At 41.1% G+C, this 13,456-nt stretch overlaps 1 protein-coding gene across 5 annotated transcripts in view; it reads left to right on the top strand.

Annotated features, from left to right (window-relative positions):
* The window catches only part of Drc11 (dynein regulatory complex subunit 11), a 125,976-nt gene that overhangs the window by 45,699 nt on the left and 66,821 nt on the right, over positions 1 to 13,456 (top strand). For all 5 annotated transcript variants that reach the window (XM_087209495.1, XM_087209493.1, XM_087209494.1 and 2 more), the window contains exons 7-8: positions 1,040 to 1,124; positions 12,800 to 12,907. In XM_087209495.1, the coding sequence (XP_087065621.1) occupies positions 1,040 to 1,124; positions 12,800 to 12,907 (193 nt within the window). The remainder of the gene's footprint in view (positions 1 to 1,039; positions 1,125 to 12,799; positions 12,908 to 13,456) is intronic.

Genomic DNA, 13,456 nt, shown 5'->3' with positions numbered 1-13,456 from the left:
TATATTTTCAGAATTTCTAGCCAGGTATAGTGACACATGCTTGTAATCACAGCATTCTGGGAGGCTGAGTCAGGAGGATGGCACATTTGAGGTTAGCCTGGTTTACTTGACAGATTCAAGGCCAGCCTGGAACATAAGGAGACCTTGCCTCAAACAAGAGAAAAGAGAGAGAGAGGAAGGAGGAGGAGGAGGAAGAGGAGGGAGAGAAGGAAGGAGGGAAATTTTTAAGTTTTAATACCTAATAAATATCAAAGTATCAATAGTTGTAACTCACATAAATGAAAGCTCTTTGGGACCCTCAGAAAATATCGCATGTAAAAGGCTCCTTAAGACCAAATTTTGAGAACCGCTGTTGTAGAGTTGGTCTAAACACGGTGGTCTCTTCCAAATCGCAGGTTCTACACATTGATGAATTAATGGAATGAGTCAGGTAATCTTTTTTTCCTGTATCTACAGCAAATATAACATCATCTAAAGTCAATTTGGCTTAGATATATTAACCACATGTCCCTTTGCAATTCCCAACATTAAATCTCAGCGCCTGCTTTTTCAATGCAGAAATTACTTGGTTACAGAAAAAAAAAAAATTACTGTTCAGATGCACAGGGCCTCAGACTTCCTAAACCCTAAATCCCGTACATGTACTTCAGACATCACTAAATAAATGTGCCATTTGCACCATTCCGTCCTTCTGTTTAGTTTCAAAACCCCGTGTTTGTCCTACATTTTAAACAGGAAGAAATGATTTGTGCTTCTGTCTTCATTCTTAACTCAAGCACAGAGCATCTCAGTGTTTTAAAAAGGGAAGGGAGGAAGCGAAGTGTAATCTGTCTTAGAGATGCTGGTCTCAGACTAACAAGCCCCAGGGGAAGGGAGCTGCCCCCCACAGTCCCTGTGCCTCGGCTTCTCCACGATGCCGCATTTGGCCCTAATCCCCGGGGAGCCCACACTTAATAACACCGCTCACTTCAGTGAGCAGAAGCAAGCCAGTTAATGGAGATCTAATTTCTATTTTAATTTGACTTCTTTCCACTGGCAGGAACTTGACTGGCACGTTTCCTAACTACCCCAAGGCAGAAGACGGAGGGTCGGCTGTTATTTTTTCCAACAAGACCCCAGAACAGGTACAAATATGCTTGAGAAATAGGATGGAAATATATCATAATCACGTTTCCTCTGGCTTCAAAGGTGGTGGGTGCAAAGTGTCACTGGGTCTTGGTTACTTCCCACAGGTATTTGCATGGATGTGCTGGGGGGCGTACATCAATGTTGTATTTCCTTCCCGCTTTATTTCAAAATGAATTCGTCCTTTTTCTGTCTGATCTTTGAAAGCAGTGCGAGCAGACATGGAGCTCGTTTGCTTGATGAATTCCAAGCAGCTCGCTTTCAGGAGTCCCCAGTGCTTGAGTCCCTGCCCATCTCGCAGTCCCATCTCATCTCCCTCCCTCCCCATCACCGGCCGTGGGCCCCAGTGTCCACCCTGTGGTCCCCTCACACCTCTGGAAACTTCCGTGACTGCACGTGGTGAGCTCCCAGAGCTCCAAGTGTCCCCACCAGAGCTGGGAGTATTTCCTTGGAAATTCTAGCAAATGCAATAAATTTTTTAAGAAGAATTCTAAATATTTTAAAGCAATAATTTTACCAGTTTTCAGATTATGAGTTATCTTCCTAGAAAACACAATAAACTTCACATGAAATTATATTGACAAATTAAGCAGAGCTATACAGAATTATACTGACAACTTTATTGAAGAAAATGAAAGACTTTTGAATCAATAAGGATCATTTCCCTGGACATAAACACTCACTAACACACAAGCACACCTCATCTCTCCATTATTCTGTGCAGCTGATAGAGTTTCAGTCAAGGCCAACGTACGTTTTGCACTGACAAATGTATTGTCAAGTTTATCTGGAAGAATTCATGAAAATATCTAAAGAGGTTTTTAAAAAGCAGCTATACAGTAAAGGGGATCTTATGTCATAGATAGAATTCAACTTACATTTTTAAGTTGCCTTAAGTAAGAGGTCAAAACCTTCTTCCATGAAGGGCTGCATAGTAATATTCTGGGCCCTGGGGAATATATAAGGTGCACACATAGACACGTTGTCATCAACCAGCCCCCCTCAAAATCCTCCCTCCCTTCAAGTACACTTATCCCCTCATTCTTGCCACTTTCTGGAGCGACTCTGGAGTCCTCTTTCCTAAATGTCTTTAGTTGCGCTGTTGTGGCTGCTTCAGTGTCCTGGATCGATTCAAAGCATTGACCTTTCATGGTCATTTGGACTTTGAGTGAAGAGCTAGAAGTCACAAGTTGCCAGATCTGGTGAATAAGGTGGATGAAGACACCACGATATTTTACGGAGCTGCCTTTGTGTTGGAGGATGCTCGGCAGCAGTGATCACCATGTTTTTATCACATCTCGTGAGCACACTCAGGAAAGAGGGCCTGGAACTGCTTCACAAAGTGACAAGAATGATGGTATAAGTGTGTTCAAAGTTGAGAGAGGTATTGTCTGGGGATTAATGGCAGTGTTTTAATAATTTTTTAAGTTTAAACATTTGCCTTTTTAAAAATTGCACCTCAGTATTCACTGCCTCAGCTCTGCATTACAGCCTAGAAGCAGCAAAGGCAGTGTGTAGAAGCTCTTGCAGCTCTACTTCAATAAAAGGGCAGCAGACCAGATCTGACCCCTGTGCCGTAGCTCACTGCCCCTGCCACGGTCAGCTGTAGAAGCTGTTCCTGTCTGCCTTGCTGGTAGCATGGACAAAGAAACAGCCTCAATTCTTTCGTAGGAAAATTAGTGACACAAAGCACCCAAGCTGCAGGTCTGGCATCACTGCCCCATGCAGCCTCTCCCAGTCCCTGTGTGTCCCTGAGCCCCCAGCGGTCTTCCTCCACTTCCCTGGGAGAAGCCCAGAGCCGCCCCTCAGCCTCCAGACATTCCTGCCACCTGCCTTCTCCCAGAACTCTAGTTTAGAAGGTGTGATCAAAAATCCAGGGACGGCAGCTGAGCGCCATCCAATGGCAAGGCAGGCTGTAAATCATGACCCTGAGTCCTCACGCACCTGTTCACCGGCATCTGACACCATGCAATTCTGGCTCCTCCCAAAGTCAAAATGACCGTGAAAGGTCAACACTCTGAATCAATTCAGGACATTGAGGCAGCCATGGCTACAAAACTAAAGACACTCACGAGAGCTCCCCAGAGCTGCTGCAGAAAGCAGGAAGAATGACAGGCTAAGGGTGCTCAAAGCAAGGGGGAGATTTGGAGAGGATTTGTGGCAATGTGTCTTCTATTGTAATAATTTTTTTAATTTAAATAGTCACTGTATTTTTCAATCACCTCTTGTGGCAACCTCGTTGTCTGGTAGCCCTGCCCTGAGGGACTGTCGTTTTAGCGTGATATTATTTCACTTTGGTATGTATTTAGGTCCTGGCCCCTGCAGCTAAATCACCAGTCACAAGCCGTGTCTTGCCGGTCCAGGGCAGGCAGCCAAACATGCTTCATGTTGGTTTAGAAAGGTAGTGATTATAGGATTAAGAATGTTAGTGGAATGTCTAAATTGTCCATGAGAAACCTTAAAAAAGTAAAATTACTTTCTAGTCAAACTAGAAAGAAAACTGCCGTCATCTGGTTAATATATTGCAAGAAAGCCGAGGGGACCACAGAGTAACTTAATTTTAAAAGGCAGATGAAAAGCGGGGGTCACAAATCACGTTCCTCCACATGCTAGGTCTGCAGCCGGACAGCGACTTCCCGCCTGCAGGGCTCTCTCACCCGCCCTGCAGAGACAGCAGCAGGCACCTCCGTTCCCGAGGGTCGCCATCCTCGGGGGACAGGAGGGCACTGCCGCTCCTCAGGAAGCCTCAGCAGTTGTTGGTAGTGTTAGAAGTAACGGTGGGACTGGCTGTCCCAGGACCAGGCAGAGACAGTGGACCGAGCACAGTCTATAACGGTGTATGTCTGAAGCTGAATTTAAGTGGTTCTAACACAGAAAGAATACAAACGCTTTCTGATACAATCAGCATCACGTGGACACCAAACCCAAAAAAGATGGAATGCAAATGCATAAAACCATACATCAATCTCCCTTACAAGGATTTATGCAAAAATTTAACCCATTTTCCATTTTTTAAAATGCAGCTTATTCATTTAATTTTCACCGATCAAGAATTACTATATTTTATAAGTGGAGAGACCACTAATAAAAACTGGGATGCCTTTTGTTTCCAAAGACTATCACTATGTTAGGGCGACGAGAAAATAATAAAAACAAGATTATTTTATGGTAAACTTTGGGAGTCTGTTCAGGATTAATTGGCCAGTTATCTCAGAGTAACTGCAGCCGCAAGCACTGCTGGCGAATATTCTCAGGATAAACAGGAAGCAGCACAACAATACCCGCGGCCCCCTACATAAGTGAAATACCACGGTCAGACAGTGATTGTTCTGAAATGCAAGAACACTGGGGTTCGGGTATGTGTGGAGGCCCTGCATCATGGAAGGTGATCAAAATGAAAACACTAAAAGTTATCACCATGCATGTTAAAAGGCATTTTACAAACTCAGCATCCATTCTGATATTAAAAATAAGATCAAATAAAATTGAGATGCACTGGTGCTTCTTAGCATAACAAAATTATTTCTATCTTAGTTCAAAACCCAATGTCATGCTTAATTAAATTCACTAGAAACATTTCCATTAATGGCAGAAAAAATACACAAAAGCCCACTGTCACCACTATCGTTAAACATCATCCCACACAAAATATTGAGCACTGCTAGACAAGAGAAAGAAGCCAAAGAAAGTGGGATGGAGGAGGCAAATGATCCTTTTTTTCAGGTATGTTCTGTACATAGAGAGGCAAAGAGAACAAACTGAACAACTGAATCACGTGAGAAGATGGGGAGGTATAAAATTACTATCCAGACTGCTGTGAGGTTTGTATATACAAGCAGCAGCTGGATAGAAATACAATAAAAATCCACTTGAAACAACAACACAAACACACAGCACCCAGAAATAAACTATCATAAATTTGTATCCTGTGTGCAGAAAAGTTTAAAAATTCTGAGGGATATAGACAAAGAAATGCAAGAGTAAACACGTTCTTAGGTTGGAATACTCAAGATCACAGCAGCATCTATAAATGTAACAGGAGCCAAATAAAAATACCAACAATATTATGTCGGAGCCCTGTGGGAGGACAAACAGGACAGGTGGTCACCCTAAACTTTGGGTAGAAAGCAGATAACCAAGGATAACCATAAAATGCTGAAGGTGAAGAATGTCAAGGAGGAACTAGCCAGCTCAGCCATATATGAAAACATGACTTATTAAAAGCCTACTGATGCAGGCAAATGGATAAAAAGATGCATCAGTGAAAAAGAATAGCAAATCAAGAAATATACTCAAGTACATATGGACACTGGAAATATATTACATGTGTGAAAATAAAAGGAAATAAATGGTATTAAAATAGCCCAGTTGTCACTTGAAAAAGAAAATTAAATTCCTATCTCTTTATCACTCCAGAATAACTCCAGACAGACCAGAGGTTTAAATGTAATACAAAACCAAAACCCCAAAGGACTAGAAGATGCCAGGAAGGAATACATCATGGCCTCAGAATGAGAAAGAACTTCTTAACTATGGTGCAAACCCAGGAATCTTATGATTAAACAGTTGATAAATGCAACTACACAGATGTTCTTTAACCTGCAAGGAAAAAATGTCCCCAAGTAAGGTGACACATAGCCCATTGGAAGAATTACTTTCAATGAGTATCACAAGAGATCACTTTTCTGATACATAAAGAACTCCTGTAGCTGCACAAGAGAAAGATCAATCCCTGATACAGAAGACAGCAAAAAGATATCAACAGACTATTCTTAGAAAAGAAGATCCAAACGTATTTTAAACATAACAGAAGAGACTCAACATGTTAAAAGACAATCAACCTCACATATGTGAAAGAAATGCACGTTAAAATCACATGACAGACAAAGTTGATAAATTGAATGCCACCAATGTTCAAAACTTTGTGCACTTCAAAAAAAAAAAAAAACTTTGTGCACTTCAAAGGACAGCATTCAGAGCAGGAAAGAGAGAAGCAACAGGCTGGGAGAAGATATACACAAGATATGTATTTGCTAATGGACTTCAACTCAGAATATACAAAGTATGCCTACACTTCAATAAGAGGATACACAATCTGAACAGAAATGGCCGAAAGGTCATTCCTCCACACCAAGCAGGAAGACATATTGGAGGTCAACACCGTTAGTCATTAGCGAAATGAAAATTCAAACCACAGTGGGGTGCCGTTTCACTCTTAGTAAGATGACAGCCTCAAAAACACAGAAAATAACAAATGGTGAGGATTGGAGGAGAGAGCTCCCTCCTACACTGCTGCTGGGAGTGTAAAATGGTATGGCTGCTTTGGAAAACAGTTTGGTAGTTTCTAAAAAGCTAAGCATAAAAGGCTGGGGATTTAGCTCAGTGGTTTCACCACCTGCTGAGCAAGTGCAAGTACTGGAGTTCGATCCTAGGTACCAAAAAAGAAAAAAGTTAAGCATAAATTTACCAAAAGATAAACAGTTCCACTCTTTGGACTCTATCCAAGAGAAATAAAAACAGTAGAGGATTTAGCTCCATGGTTCTGCCGCCTTCCTCGCAAGCACAAGGTCCCAAGTTGGATCCCCAGTACCAAAAAAAAAAAGTACAAGAAAAATGAAAACATATCCACATAAAAAAATTGAACATAAATATTCATAACAGTATTACTCATAATACTCAAAATTTGAGCCAATCCAAATAGCTATGAATGAATGGATAGGCAAATTGTGGTGTACCCATGTAATGAAATATTATTTAGTAATAAAAAAGCATAAACTGCTGATAATACATTGCAATATAGATGAACCTTAAAAACACTAAGCCTAGTGAAAGAAACCAGACACAGAAGACTGTATATTATATGATTTGATTTCTATGAACTGTCCAGAAAACTCAAACCCGTAGAAACAGAAATTAGGTTAGTGCCTACAGAGAAGGTGAGGAGGAGGAGAGGAGAGATCCACCATTAATGGACATGAGGGGATCTTACTGGGATGATGGAAAGGTTCTGAAACTGATTTATGGTGGTGGTTACACAACTTGATGAACTTGCTAGCAAACTAGTGAATTGTGTACTCGGAATGGTTTATTGGGTGGTGTGTAAAATGGGCCTCAATAAACTTACTTTTAAAAATAAACAAACAGAGCAGATTTGGACATCACGCCAAAAAAAAAGGCTGGCAGCTAACTTACTAGGTAGTGATGTGCATATCTAATTGTGAAAGATTTTGCTATAGTTAAAGAGCATGAGAAGAATTAATTCAATATTGACATGTCAAAAAAAAGCCACAGTGGCCAGGGATTTAGTTCAGTGGTTCCGGCGCCTGCCACGCAAGCGCAAGGTCCCGAGTTTGATCCCCAGTACCAAAAAAAAAAAAAATGAAGCTACAGTGGTGTACCATTTTTCACCCCTGTGACTGGCAAGCACAGCACGTTCTGACAGCAAGCATGTGGAGAAACAGCACTCTCCTGAACTGCTGGTGCAAGTGCAAACTGGCCCAACCCAGAACAGTGGTACAGATGCACACACTCATGATCCAGCATTTCACTGTTAGGAATTTACCTGCAGAATAAATTCCATATGCTTGTACCTTAAAAATGATATTTGCATTTATTTTTGCATGGCAACAACGACAGAAGTAGCACAAGATTGAAAATAACCAGCAGCTTTCACCACCGAGGACCCTGCCTTTCCTTGCACCTTTACAGCCTCCAGATGCCTCCAGCAGCCCTGTCTCAAGTGCCACCCAGAGCCACATGACTGCATCTGCCGCTGTGGTTACAGCCTCGCAACCCCTCCCGCTGACCTTCACATTGTCCAGGTTCCCTCGTCCCCCAAAGCATTCCAGCTGCTGCCTCCATGGGTGCTCTGACCCAGGACCCAAAGAAAGCCTATGGGATCTATGGTACAACATAAAGAGAGATAATATTTGCATAGTAGTTAAGGAGAAGAGGGAAAGTGACAGAAAGTTTATTTTAAAAAATAACAGCTGAAAACTTCCCAAATCTAAAGATACAAACATATGAATATAGGAGGCTCAGAAATCCCCAAATACATGAAAAGTTCACCAAGATACATTATAGTCAAACTACGAAAAATCAAAGACAATGAAAAAAATTCTGAAAGTAGCAAGAGTAAAGAAGCATATTACATACAAGGGAGCTCAAAACTGTTATCAGCAGACTTTTTTCAGCACAATTTTTGCAGGCCATGGAAGAGGGGGGTGATATATTCAAATTGATGAAAGAAAAGCAGGCCAACCAAGAATACTTCTCCTGAAAGCTGGGAGAAATGGCAGGCTACCAAGCTTCCATTTTTTAAATCTGCATATTAAATAAGAAGACAGCCAGTTTGAGAAGATCAGGATGCGGCATGGTCCTGATAGCCTTCCAAATGTTCCCTTTGGCTACTCTGGGAGGATGGATGGGGGACCAAGAATCAGAGTCCAGGGGAAATACCTTGGCAGGGAATTGCTGGGCTGGAGGGCTCGCTTGCACAATATCAGGAAACAGGATCAGATCCTGCCCAGCAGGAAAGAATTCCCAGGATGTCTAGCAGGAGAAGGTATATGGGCAAAGGAAGCCAGATGGAGCCACACTGAACAGGCAGCTTTCCATCCTGAGAACTGTGAGGGAGAAACTGAGACAGGATGTTCTGGAACATTCCATACTGATGAACAACTGAAGAATCTGCATGTTACCAGATTCTTGTTACCTGACTGAGACACAAGGAGAATATGGACCCATTTTACAGATAAGGAAACTGAGATTTAGTTAAAAATAATTCCCTTAAGTGACACAGTTTAGTGTTGGGGCAAATGGTCACACCAGGCCAGTTCTGCCTGCGGCGGACCCTGTTGTGACCCATTGGTCCCTTGGGGCCTGATTTTAAAGTGGGAGCTTAGACGACCTCATGTCCATCCCAGACAAAAAACTGGGCCCAGACAGGGAAAGCAGATTGTCCAAGGCATACAGCCACTGGGGCCAAGTGAAAATAGACATTCCTTAACCTTTGGGGATATTTTTCATGTGCTAGCTGCTGGGAATAGGGAGAACAGAACAGCATTTTGCCTCCAAGTTGCTCAGGGGACTTTCTCATCTATAGTGGTCTTGAAACAGGGAAAACCTGAATAACCACCCTCCAGACATAACCAGAGTCACCAGGCCTTAGTTACATAGTTTTAGTTAACTTTACAATCACAGAGTTTAGAGATGCAGATCGGACCTGAGATGTGTGAGTCATGATGGTAACCACAGATGAAGCCTGGTTGTATGCTAGCAAACCACTGATTACCTCTAACCTCCAGTCACAGTGTCCTGTGCCACATCCCATAAATAGCCCAAACCCTGTCCATGGGCAAGTGCATCTAAGATGTGCTCTCCCATTTCCACATGTGGCTACCTCTTTCTCTTTTGCAAAAAAAGAAAAGAAGAAGAAAGAAATCAAGGAAATGGCCCTATTTAAAGTAGCATTGAAAATGAAATTTAGGAATAAATTTAACCAAAGAGGTAAAAGATCTGGACATTAAAAACTATAAAACATTGACAAAAGAAATTCAAGAAGAAACAAGCACAAGGGGAAATGACTATGTTTGTGTATTGGAAACACTGATGTTGTTAATATATGTGTACTGTCCAGATGATCTACACATTCAAAGTAGTCCCTAATAAAAGTCCAATAACATTTTTTACAGAAATAAAAAAGCTCTAAAATGTTATGGAACCATTAGACCACAAATTTCCAAAACAAGCAAAGAGAACGAAGCTGGAGACATCACATGGCCTGATCTCAAAATTAATTACAACGCTATGATAATCAAAAAAGCTTAGCTTACAACAGACACTTAAACCAATGGAACAAATAGAAAGCCTAGAAGTAAACCCACACACTATGGTCAGTTGATTTTTGACAAAAGTGCTAAGAACACATAGTGCAAAAAAGACAGTTTCTTCAGTAAATAGAATAGGGAAAATTGGATATCCACATGCAAAAGAATGAAATTAGACCCTTGCTTCACACCTTTTAGAAAACCAAATGAAAATGTATTAAAGATTTGAACATAAGACCTGAAACTGTAAATCTACTAGAAGAAAACATAGGGGGGAAGTTCCATCATGTGGGTCTAGTCAATGGATTTCTGGATATGACCCCAAAAGTACAGTGAACAAAAGTAAAAATGGAGAAATGGAATTGTGTCAACTAAAAAGCTTCTCCACAGAAAAGAAAAAAATAAAGAGACAACCTATGAATTGGGAGAGAATATTGGCACACCATGCATCTGATAAGAGGTTACAATCTAAAATATAAAAGGAGACTAATACAAAAAAAAACCCAATTTGAAATGGGTAAAAAAATAAAATCTAAATAGACATTTCTCAAAAGAAGATGTACAAAAATGGCCAACAAACATATGAAAAGTGCCCAACATCATGCAAAGATGGAAATTAAAAATACAATAAGATATCACCTCACATTTGTTAGGATGGCTGTTATCAAAAAGAGGGAAGGTAACAAGTGTTGGCAGGAATGTGGAGAAAAGGGAACCTTTCTTGTACATTGTTGATGTGAATATAAATTATTACTATGGAAAACAGTAAGGAGACCCCTCAAAATACTAAAATAGAACTGCCATATAACATTTGTTTGTTTGTGTCCAGATGGTGCCAGAATTCCTAGCTGTGTCCATGATTGCTGTTATTTGAATAAATGGTGCTCAAAGGCCCATGTTAAAGTTTTGGTTGCCAACCTATAGCACTATTAGATTAGGAGAGGGTAGAACCTTTAAGAAGGAAGGTAAAAGATCAAGATGTGATATTTACATGTACCGATACCCCACGGTGATTATATTCATTATGAATTGCAAATATAGACTAATAAAGAAAATTTTGAGAAGTAGGGCCTAAAGGGAGGAAGTTAGCTCCCTGGAGCTATGCCCTTCAAGGGGTTATTGGGACCACAGCTTCCCTCCTCTCTCTTTGCTTCCTGGCTATGTGAGGTGAACAGCTTTCTCTCCTCCCACCATGATGAGCTGCCTCATCACATTTCCAGAAACAGTGGTGTCAGCTGAACATGCTGTGGGCCAAAGTAAACCTTTCCTCTTTTTAAGTTATCTCAGGTACTTGTTAGAGTAACAGAAAGCTGCCTAATACAATGGCAAAGTTATATTTTTACACTTTCAACATTAAAAGCAAAGATCCTAAGAACAACATTAGTACAGATATCAGAAAATAACCCTAGAAAATAAATTTCAGCTCTTTAGGAAATCGCTAATAGGACATAAGTGAGTACAGTTTACCCCCAGGAAGATGGATTGGTCCAATATACTGAAAGTAAAATCCTTTGTCTCATCTCCCCCATGCCTATCTTTTAAAACTATATTCCTTGCTCTGTCTTCAGATGAAACCACTGTACTGAACTTAGAATTTGCTATGCCTGTATTATTTCTTTATGCATGGGTTACGTACATATGTGCCAGAAGCTGTAGAGTATGAATCTTTCACTATATGCATTTGATACTATGATGTAAATGGATCTGTACGCCTCTGTGTCTTGCCTGTTTTCTACATCATGAAGTTCATCCCAGGTAGCTCCTGTTCAGACTGCAGCTTAGCTACTCACTAGCTGTGCATCCTTGGCCAAGTTATTGGACCCTTTGCATCCCAGTTGTCTCATCTGTAAAATGGCATGAACAGCACCCACCCATGGGACTGCTCAACAGGAATTGAGTTCTGTTTTGTGGAGCACTCAGAACTGTGCTTGGCACATCACAAGTGTTATGAGTGGAATGCTGGCTTATTTTAGAGCTGCAGAAAGTGAGTCTCAGAGAGTTGATGCAGCCTGTCTCAGTCATTGAACTGTGATGAGCAGAGCCCCGAGGACCAAACAGGAAGTGAGCCCTTCCATTGGTGCTCTGGTGTGTCCCAGAATTCATAGCTCTCAATAACAGTAATTGTTCAGTAAACATATGTTATATTGAACTGAATTATATGATTTTTTTAATAAACCTATACTAATTCTCCAGTAGTGCCGGTCCTATGTAAACAAGGAACTTTTTTTTAAATCAAGAATTAAAGTTTAGGGCCAGGGATTTAGCTCAGTGGTTTCACCACCTGCTACCCAAGCGCAAGGACCCGAGTTCAATCCCCGGTATGAAAAATTTAAAAAAATGAATTAAAGTTTAGTAGTTAAAGTGGCTTTTTTGTCACTGTAGGAAATATAATTTAAACCATGGGTGAAAGAAGAGATATATAATCATTCAGGGAAAAGGAAGTTATTATGAGAACAACTATTGAGATGGAAAGTCAGGTGGGAAACAGGTATGGAATCTGAAGCAGTGTGGCAGGGTTCTCACACCTAGCTAGCTACTGCTGAGGTAGGGAGGAAGTTGTGGCCTGCTCTAGTGTTCTGTGCAACCCCTGAGAGCCAGAGTACCTCTGAACCGGAGGGGGAGATGAACTCAGAAAGAGCTGATCTCTCTTCTGGCCTCTGAGACCCAGTAGCTGCCTCATTCTGACAAATCCAGGGAACTCCATGGTCCCCCCAGGAAGAGTCAGCCTCCAGAGTCCAGCACAGGGCAAAGAAAGGGATGCCAGCCAGCGAAAGTACCTCCTCGCAAGCAGGAAAAACAGTCCTCTTGGTGACAGGGATCTATGATTATTTGGGGATTTTTTCTAGGTTATTGATGATATCCTCACAAACCAAGATGATGAAGAAAAGAACAAAAAGAAAAAGAAGAAAACCAAAAAAGAGAAGGAAAAGAAAGGAGCAAAGGAAAAACCTAAGGTAAAGAATTTGTTTGTAACTTTAGAAATTTGATTTATTTTCTTTGTAGCACCCTCTTTTTGGCTTTCAACCAACAGAATCATCTCACATCTGCTGAAACTGCAACCACTCGTTTCCTAGCAAACCATTCTGTCTTCGGACAGTTTTTCATTGTTTTATGACTGACATTCAGTTGCTGTCTTTTCCACGACTTGAAAATATCTCTTAGGATAAGTGGTGGCTTCAACAACTCATGCACTTTTTGTAGCTTTGAATTCTCATTCCTCACAGTAAATTATTCCATTGTCTTTCCTCAAGGGTAAAGAGAAGGAAAAGTACCCGAGAAGGTGACTCCGGGAAAGTAATTTTATCTAATTTAACCCAAGTGTGTTCATTCAGATTTGTCACTGACATTGGCATCTTGGATATATTTTAACAGACATAGTTTTCCTTGCTATCCAAAGGAAATCAGAGGCCTTCCCTTGGAGAGGTTGGTTCCCTTCTGGAGGCGGGGGTGGCCTTCCCAGGTGCTGTTATACCTTGGTGCAGTAATTGCAGGGTCTTCGCCAG

This window comes from Heterocephalus glaber, unplaced genomic scaffold (genome assembly GCF_053883595.1).
Source record: "Heterocephalus glaber isolate CG9 unplaced genomic scaffold, H.glaber_assembly_v1.0 deba00001004, whole genome shotgun sequence".
Lineage (NCBI taxonomy): Eukaryota > Metazoa > Chordata > Mammalia > Rodentia > Bathyergidae > Heterocephalus > Heterocephalus glaber.
This window is presented reverse-complemented; position numbering and strand designations above follow the sequence as displayed.